The 9,781-nt window shown below is 40.6% G+C and overlaps 1 protein-coding gene across 1 annotated transcript in view; it reads left to right on the forward strand.

Moving 5' to 3' along the window:
* Window positions 1-9,781, forward strand: part of LOC113231193 (mitogen-activated protein kinase kinase kinase 7-like) — a 64,227-nt gene that overhangs the window by 48,647 nt on the left and 5,799 nt on the right. The window contains exon 8 of the mRNA XM_026465382.1: window positions 9,405-9,589. Coding sequence (XP_026321167.1) covers window positions 9,405-9,589 — 185 coding nt within the window. The remainder of the gene's footprint in view (window positions 1-9,404; window positions 9,590-9,781) is intronic.

Genomic DNA, 9,781 nt, shown 5'->3' on the forward strand with positions numbered 1-9,781 from the left:
AATAAATTACTGTTAAAGCAAAAGTTTTTAGTAATTTTGCAGCCCAATGTGGCTAACTACAATCAGCATGTGCTTATGTTATGTTTTACAGCACACTTTTCTGTTCTTACTGAAAAAAATTGCATACAAGGTATTGACTGTCAATCACGCAGCAAATAAGGCTGTAGTTCGTGTAAAAATGGACACTTGAAATCTATGACTTATATTCATATTAAAAAGGTAGACATGCGACGATTTAAGGGGGACGTTTGTTTGGACACTGTATGTACAAAAATGGCAAAATTGTAGCTCCATTTTCCTACACCTGCAACCTTGTGATTCATTACCCCAAGGCCCGATTACAATCTACTTATAGAATTTCTTTTATGATAACTTGTCGTATCGCCATGATTTATTTGAATGGAACATTTTATTTATCATCAATTGCGTATGCGTTGCCATGCCAAGAAATTGTCACAGACAAATTTTACAGTGGATATTTGTGTTTAGATAAAAGACGCCTGCAATCTGTTACTGATCAGCGCAGTTAAAAAGTAAAGTAGTTATTACATGTATAACGCGTTGCAGCGTGAGTGAGATAAAGGTTTATTATTGTCAGTTCCTTTTCTTCTATAGTATAGTACAGTAATATCCCGACAATAATGACGCCATCGGCTAAGAGAGAAGAGTATAAGAGCTTGAGTTTGGAGACGAAGATAAAAGTTTTAGAAACGATGGGTTCATTCGAATTGCACATTCGTTACAATATTTAGCTTTTTGTTCGGTCATACCCCGTTCTATCCCTGGTAGCAGTCGTTAGGTCAATATAGAGATCCTTGGGCGACCAATAAACTACAGCACCAGACGGGCCACACAAAAAAAGAACAACCCCGTTTTATTTTGTCCGAAACGCAACCCTCGCGTAAAGCGGGGTATTACTGTACCTACTAGATTATGGTAGTCCTTTAGATGCGGGGGCGTAAATAATGGCGCTGGAGACATTTTGCAGACGGCGCTTGTGATTCAGTCTGGAGAGCGATTGCCTTTATAGCCGTGGTGTAGCGGCCGGGCCGTTGGCATGCATCGCACATGACTAACCGCTGCCCGCTCTAGATACAATCAAAATATGTGACAAGTTTATTTCTATTCGGAACAACACATTTTGCTCCGCTCGATATATCTCGCCGCAAAGTTGAACATCTGCTGATTTTTTCGACGACATAAGTAGGTCGGGGCTCGCGCCTGCGTCATACCCCGGCCGCCGCACGCGTCTTGCGCTTACGTTTACGCAAAATCGTTACACAGCTTTACATACGACCTCGTGTCGTGTTATCTTGTTACTGATCGTCGTCACCATGTTCTAGTGCATTTATCGGAAACAATTAGATCTATTTTCCGTTTCTTTCTGATAATTTTTATCTTACTAAAATGGCTTACATGTAACCACTCAAGATAATTAATTTCTGTCTACCTCGCCTTTCAATTAAAGTTTTACCCAATTTGCACCACACTAGAGTAGAAAATGCTCGGTTTTTAAACAACCTATCAACAAATGTCGAGTACCTACTCAGTTTAATGAAAAGTAAAAAAAAACATCCGCAGAGTGTGTGAGATGTGGCGTTTGGTAGCTCGCAGCGGCTGTTCGTTTGGGAGCGCTCCTCCGAAATACACGCATGACTCACCCGCGCTATTTCACAACGCCACCTTTGCCAATAACTTTTGTATTACTTCCTACTGCCGCTACCGTTCTACACACTTTCTACATTACGCTTTCTCAATCATACTCTATTACAACTCATAATTCGTCTGTAGGATCATTATAAATAAATATACATTTAAGATACCAACCTTAAGGCTACTATCACCGTCTTGTTCAAAATTGCATTCCTATTTTCATTTCCTATTCTAACTGCAAGAAACACCTTCTCCTTGGCACAAATTTCTCATTTCTCGAACGACATGTAGTCGTTAGCTACAGCAATTTCAAAATTGACTCGTCAATCACAAGTTAGTCCAAGCTTCAGAAATCTTTCATCGTGTTTCGAAAGACCGTCTCGTTTGTTTTTATCCACCAAGCTGGAGCGGAAAGTTATATTATAGAGTGATTGTGTCATGATTCGCAATAAAGTGCCCTTCCTAACGACGTCATGGCTATAATTCTGTATCTAATCCACTTCCGACGGGCGCCCACACGCGTAGTAAACCGCACCACAACAACATTCTTCAAGTTTTCTTACTTCATGTTCCACGGGAATTCCGCTGTCACCGATAGTAACGTCTTGTTAGTTTACCTTGTTCTTATCTTTCACATTATTTTTACGTTATTCATCTTGAAGTTTCTTTAAAGTACTTATTGTTTTACACGTAAACGATTGTACAAATTCCTAATTTTAAGTACAGAAGTAGATTTCGGAGTTTAGCAGTACTACTACAAACTTATGGAGCTTGTCGCTGGTGTCGTGGATTGTGTTTCTGGTTCGTATCGGAGAGGGGCAATCTTTGATGTGATCTGGCTAGGATCACGCTCAGTACATTAACGGTGACCGCTCCAGATCTAGTACACAACTACGTGGAAGTTGGCACGATATTGTAAACTGCCCTCTTTACTACGTGGCTCTAACATCCGAACACTTACATTATACAGCGCTTTCATTCGGCGATTTAGCATTTTTCTTGGAAATATTGTTCGTCCTATTTTTGCAACTAAAACACCAAAATCTTGTATCAAATCATATCTTGTCAAACATTTCACCAATAACGATAAAAAATGTGAAGAGACCACTTTTAACTCTTGTGAGTCACACGTACCCAACTTCGCTCGACCGCTGTATGTACTCGGTATTATTGTCCTTTGCTTGCTTTAAATTTGTACGCAAGGACGCCTAAATTCGCACGCCAGATATTTCCGTATCGAACGAAAATGTCTCCGGTGAATCAGACTTTTTTTAAAGGTTTATAAGACGTAATTCCCTGTCACTCGCACAGCGTGATCCCAACATTAAAAGTTTGGACATTCTGTGGATTTTTGGCACCCTCCGTTAATGTGACCTAGGATATTTCAATCAGAACGATTTATTTGTAGGTGATATACGTCTGTAATAAAATGTTCAGGCGATTATAATTTAAAATATGTTTTCTCTCGCCCGTAACGTAAATCCTGGTTTTCACGCAACATGTCAACGTCGAGTCGCGTTAACCGAATTTGTGGACATTTTCCTGATAGTCGCGTGTCGACAAATCAATTGGCCAATAGTATAAGTTCCAGTCGGGATGGTGGTTTCCGCGAGATGTCACGGAGCGCTGACGCAATCGACGTCGGTCTGCGGCCTGTCCCGACGCCAAATCAAAAACATATTAATGCCACCGATCAAAGAGAGCTTTCCTCCACGCAACAGATTTATGAATATCCCCGATCAGCACATCTGTAGCACACGGCGCTCGTCAAGCCGTATTATGAGATCCCAACGCTCCGCGCCGGATAAACAAATCTCGATCACCATCTGACGCAGGATTACAATCAAATGAAAATTTTAATATAACGGGTATATATATGAGAAATAGTTTTTGAGTAAACCAGAAGCGCATGGGATACCATGACTAACGAAAAAAAACCTACGGTTGATAGATATACGCGAGACTTCAAAGAAGTAACGTGTAGACATGAAAAGCACTTAAAATTTTTTTTAGGACTTTTATATTCATTTGCTGACTACGTAGTCAGCAAATGAATATAAAACAAACACTAATGTAATCATATGATGAAAGCGCTGGATTATGCCCATTGGGTCATCAAAGGAAAATATAATTAGTTGGTAAACGGTGATAAGAGCCTTGGCACTGCTAAAACGTTATTCAGCCATTATGATTTTTGAGCCACGATTATAAAGTTTGAAATGCACCTGAGCTGAATTGTCAAGACGTGACGCTCGCAGTCCTCACCTCTATGTCACAGGCAATTTGCATTATATGAAATGATGAAGTTGTTGTTCTATCTCAGCCCAACTGTCTGTTCTGTAACGATAAATAGAAGCACACTGCGTGCGTAATTCAACGCTTCCCTTTTTTTCATTGATATAGGCCTGGTACAGACGCGCGTTGGACCGTCATTCCGACTTCAAAAAAATGAGGATATGTTTTTTTGTTGTTTCGAATGTATGTTACTCGTAAATCCGTCTCTTGTGAACCGAATTTGATGATTCTTTTTTTGTTAGAAAGAGGATACCTCAGAAGTTGTTCCGTTTAAATTTGAAGAAAATGTTCCACCTCTAAGTGTGGCAAACTAGGGGATGAATCCGGTTTGACGTACTTTCCGGTAATCATTATAGTGTGCCATTTTAAACAATGCCACTAAAGAGAAAGATAAAATCTAATTGTATGTTTGTCGTTCATCAATAAAAAAAAATACTGCGGCTACTAATATTATATGAAAGCACAATTAATAAGTTTATTTTGGTGGGTTGGATAGGAGTGGGAGTTCACTGCACCAGCGCTTCTTAGGACAAGCCGCCTCTGCCGGTAACCAAGTTCAATAAACTTGGCAAATAAACTATAATTCCACGAAATTTTGAGGTCGGTTTTATAGGTCTCTGTACTAAGATTATTACTTTACATTACAAGAAAATATCATATCAAGTTCTCTTAGGTTTTCGCGATAGTTACACATAGAAAATGAAACTATTTTTCCGGATTGCAATTGCGTATATTTGTTTTTTCAAACAAAACAACAAACAAAATAGGATGGTTTGCATTAATATTAGACATAACTGGTTGATGGCTGTACCACTTCAGTCAACCGTGACCATGGGACCTGTAAAGGTCCGAAACGTCGGTTTGTTTAAAAAAACAAATATACGCAATTTAAATAAAAAAAAAATAGTTTGATTACCTATAAGAAAATATCATTCATTTAGATTCCCTAATTTCATTAGCGCTGTCTTTGGTTAGACCGTGCTAGAATAAAATGTGTATAATTTACTGCTTCCCGTTTAAATTTTATGGTTCATCGATGTTTGCGGTCGTAAACTGGCGTGCGTGAGTCACCGGCCCAATAGCCGCCCGGCCGGAGCGGATCCATCAACGCCGCACACCCTTACGTGTGCCATGCTCTTGTCTTCGCCTCTTACTCGTTAATTATCGCTTTTGTAACGCAATTAACCCCGTCACTCGAGTGTTTTTCTAGCTAGACGTTTGGTAAACATAATTTTCGGTTAGCGCAAACAAATACTTTCCTAAAACCTCACCTGAAACCGATTTCCATTGATAATTCAGTAAACCATTAATTTGGTACCTGCGTATTATTGTGTAACCCAAGAAAACAAAAACGCGGAATCAAGGGCTCACACCATGTTATCAGCGGTAATAAATTTTTCTGAGTACGCTAAAGACGGCATCGTGTACTTGTATTTTTTTTAATCGCATAAACAGATTACGGTCTTGTTACAACAATAATAGTAAATCCTTCTGTCGTGTTCAATGCTTGTTTACGCATTGCAAATAATTCAATTATTAAAACAACCCAGTTTGTATATTGCCATACTATTATATGTTGTATGGACGTATTGTATTATTTTTACGATATCATGTTTTTCATTAGGGCTATATGTATTGCGGAGTACCGTGTGCGATGTTGATGACCAAGGCTGCAGTTAGTGGACATTCTATTCCGTTATATTCGGGTGTTTGCGTTGCGCAAGCAAATTGATTAATTTTCTCCCTTTCTCGCCAATGTGCCGTTGTTTGGAACGTAGTATTTTCATATAATTGTCACATGTTGATAATGGATTGCATTTACGTCGGACCTACGTACATTTTGCGCACTGCACATTTGGCTGGTGCAGTGCACGGGTAATCGCATAATCGTGCATAGGGCTGTCAGCTGTCCATAGGGCCTTTGGCTATCATTCATATCACAATTCCTATGCATGATCGATTTCAAAGGCATTCTTGCGAATCGTACAATTACATTTGCAATCTTATGTACAGGGCACGACTAAGTAGTCGTTACCTACTTAAGCGTTAAGATTCGAAACCGTCACCCGTTTGCCAGTTTTGACATTTCGTCGCGAACGGAAAGTGGCGAAGGGGGATGCCAGTTACGTTGTCGGCGTGGTGAGTGCAGCAGCTGTGGCGTGGGCGCGGGTCGTCGACCGGTGCATCGAGGCGCGCGCGCGCGCCCTGCCTGCGTGAGCGACGGAGAACCTCGCGAAGGGCGGCAGCACACGGCGTCCGCATTTAGCTCCGCCTGACGCGGCTGAGTCATCGCTCTGCGAATAGCGGCGGTTTGTTGTTGCACCGCCCGCCCCGGCTCTCCCGCTTAGTTCTTCAGTGCCGTACGCCACGTTCCGCAGAGCGCACGTCGGCATGCCGCCGCTGCCCGCGCCACCCGCGCGCCTGCGCCCGCGCCGCCTCGACCGCTTCGAACGCCTCGACCGTCTCGACGCGTGTGACGCCTCCGGCATCGTCACCACTATCCGGGACACAGTCAGCTGTAGTTGGATATTCTACAGTGAGTGTCCGCCCCCGCCCGCCTGAACTTCGCAAAGGCTACGCGGAGAGCTTCACCGCCCTTCGCCTCGGGTCGCGCCTTGCGTCAGCGCACCGTTACGCCCTTCGCGTGCGCACTCGCGCTTCTACGTAAGCTCGCGAGTTACGTGCGAGTATTGCGCTACCGTTGTAGAGTTACGCGTTCCATCTATGAACGCATAGGTCTTACGTTTTGGAACGGAGCCCTGAAATACCGACCCGTCCATACACTTATGCAGCAGTTACGTGTGTCCGTGATACGTACTAATCTTTGTGAGTTGATTCCGCCACTTAAGTTTTCATTTGCTATGTGAAATACCCTCACAACATCATTTTACACCGCCGTACAAGATGACCTAAACATTTTGTTTACTACAGGAGATCACTTTTAGTGTATGTTACCGTACTCGCAAAGAAATCTTTTATGCGCTTTGTTTGCCAATGTTGACGAAAACCTATCATCGCCTTGTTTAGTTCGCTGCTGCCATCTACTCGCAGCTGGGGAAAGAATCGTTGGTCGAAAGCCGAAATCTAGGTGAAGCGTCTGACATCACCGACACGAGTAAAATTAACTCTTGACGTACACAACACAACTCTGGTGGCGTAGAAGTGAGACTGATTCCCAAACACACGGATTGTTCTCGCATCCGGTCGGTACACTGCCTGTAGCTCAGAGACTGTGATCACTTCTGATTTGATCGCATTCAGCAATGTGTTTGCACCGTTAAATGTTGAGTGCTTTACTTGAACATTTCCAATTCGAATATCTTGTAACCATATATAAGCCCCTACATAATATGTGCAATGTACCTACATAATATGTGAAGACACTCAGACTTTGACAATATTATCCCTATGATCACGTAAATGCGCAGGGCACATTATAATGAAAAATATCGTATTCAAATTTAGCGTTACAATTATACTACATACTTCAAAAGTGCCAAAGGATCAAGCACGTTTTTGCTGATTACTTGAAATCACGTTTTTTAATTATTTTTTTAACACCAATGGATTTTTTGTCAAGTTCATTTTCACATTAAAATGATTAATAATTATAAAGTTGACCAAAACAAAACCCATGGGTGTTAAAAAAACTTAAAAAACCTGCTTTTCTGCAATGGCGAATACCTGCTTGAACCCTAGACACGTTTGATGTGTGTATATGACCGTAGGGTATCTAGTAAAAAGTACTTACCTAAAAAAATCTCTGTCGCATTTTTCATACAAAACTGAGGACATACTGAAAGCCTAAACGGGCGTTTAGCTTTTACAATATTGTACTTTGCTGTATTGGAAGATTAACTGCTACATTTTAAAGCTTATTAAAGGATTGTATGCTTTTTGAGGCAGGTTCATATTTACACAGCATAAACCAAAATGAACAAAACCAAAATATCTTTATTTCATAAATAAGAAGAAACTACATTTGAAATATTTTATAGATTCATTGAATTTATATAACAATGATTATTGTATAACAGTATTAAAGGATAGGTAACTACTAACTATTTTCATTAAGGAAGTTATATGATTCGTCGTCGCCATCAAGTATAGGTAGACGTCACAAGGCTGAGCTGGCCCAAAATGCAGATATGAACTTCTTACGATTCAATTATAGCAACGTCATTATTATGCAACTAACATTTTGTATCTTGATTAGACATGAAAGCAGACCGACACTGATAATGGTTTCTGAAATTGATGTAAAATATTAAAGATAGCTCACAATACACGACAACAGACGGCGGTATCTATGCTAACGTGTTAGCAATGCCTAATTAGTAACCTGTTACCCATCTTTACATGCTACGGTGTCTCCAACGGCGAATACGTGATAGGTGAAGCATGAAAACCAGCTTTTACCTATTTTTCGACACAGTTTTAAGAGATTATTTTAAATGTTGTACGTTTTGTGTTGAAGAATAGTCTTTTTAACGAGTAAATCATATAATTTTATCTTCATTTCTCTGTCATTGAGGGAACTCCTATCGTGCATAGAAAAGCCAGTGGCCGCAGCATGACAGTATATCGCATCTAGTGCGTGATTAACCGTGCGTGACATATTTATGTCAGTTGGTAAAACTAAGTTGCCACTATTTTTTTTTTTATTGCACATACTGAATCGGTAAGAGACCGCACTAGAGTCATTCGTTCTTTTGTTTATTTGGTAATGAACTATTGTTATACATTTTGAGGAACCAGGATAACAGTATGAAATTGCGTATCCTCCTTTAATCATCGCCGCGAAAACGATTAACCGAATAATTCCGAGTTTCAGTTTTTACGTATTTTACATTACATTACTGTTAATTTACGTATTCTTCTAATTACTCTCATATATTGAACTTTATTGATAATGTTCTCCTCACCTTTTTTTAAATAATTTATATATGACAATTTGTTGGTTTTTATTATTTCTTTTTGTCACTTAATTTTTACGTTGATAAAATTACTGTGCGCAACTACCAAAATCTTTTAAAATCAGCAATGATCTTGCGTCCACGTTCTTTCGCGGCCATTGGTTGCGGCGCGAGAGTAGCGCTAGCTATTGTGATAAAATTTTAAAATATCGGTTTTATCACTCAAATTTGACAGCTAGATATGGATATAATTATCGCGGTGGCATGTTACGGGGGCTGTTCTCGTCAATTCGTATGTCCCGTTGCTACGGTCATTTTAGATATAGAAATTATTTTTTCATATAACGACTGTGTTGATAAATGTGTGGTGATAAATTTACAAATGTACAAAAAAAATATTCACTGCCTTGACATGGCTCGATAACACGTAGGGCAAATTTCAATTATGACCACGGGACTCAATTGCAAGCTATGTTATTTTCAGGAGATTTTTTTGTTACCTTCAAGCAGGGTTAGTTATCTAAATTTGTCTTTATACAGGCAACAGTAGCGGCTCGACAGGCGCAGAAGGCGCAGCGCCGCCGCCGGCCGTGCCGGACCCGGACCTAGACTCGATCCACATGATGCTTGACCCGCACCTGCGGCCCATCTCGCCTGACCTTAACAACGATGAATCGAAACGTATCTTTGAGGAGCACAAGCAGCTTGCACAGGAGTACCTCAAGGTAAATGTCCACTTGGGATACAAGAGCTTTTAACTATCGAGGCACATCTCGCTCGCAGCTGGGGGTCTACTCTCGATCTCCGTCCGACATCCGCCCGAAACAATTACTGCCAAATAAGCAATACTTGACCAAATGAAAAAACGCGTGATCCGAATGAAGCTTCATACTAGATACTTGTTTTTAATTTTGTCG

This window comes from Hyposmocoma kahamanoa, unplaced genomic scaffold (genome assembly GCF_003589595.1).
Source record: "Hyposmocoma kahamanoa isolate Upper Pololo Valley unplaced genomic scaffold, ASM358959v1 65, whole genome shotgun sequence".
In the NCBI taxonomy this organism is placed as follows: Eukaryota; Metazoa; Arthropoda; class Insecta; order Lepidoptera; family Cosmopterigidae; genus Hyposmocoma; species Hyposmocoma kahamanoa.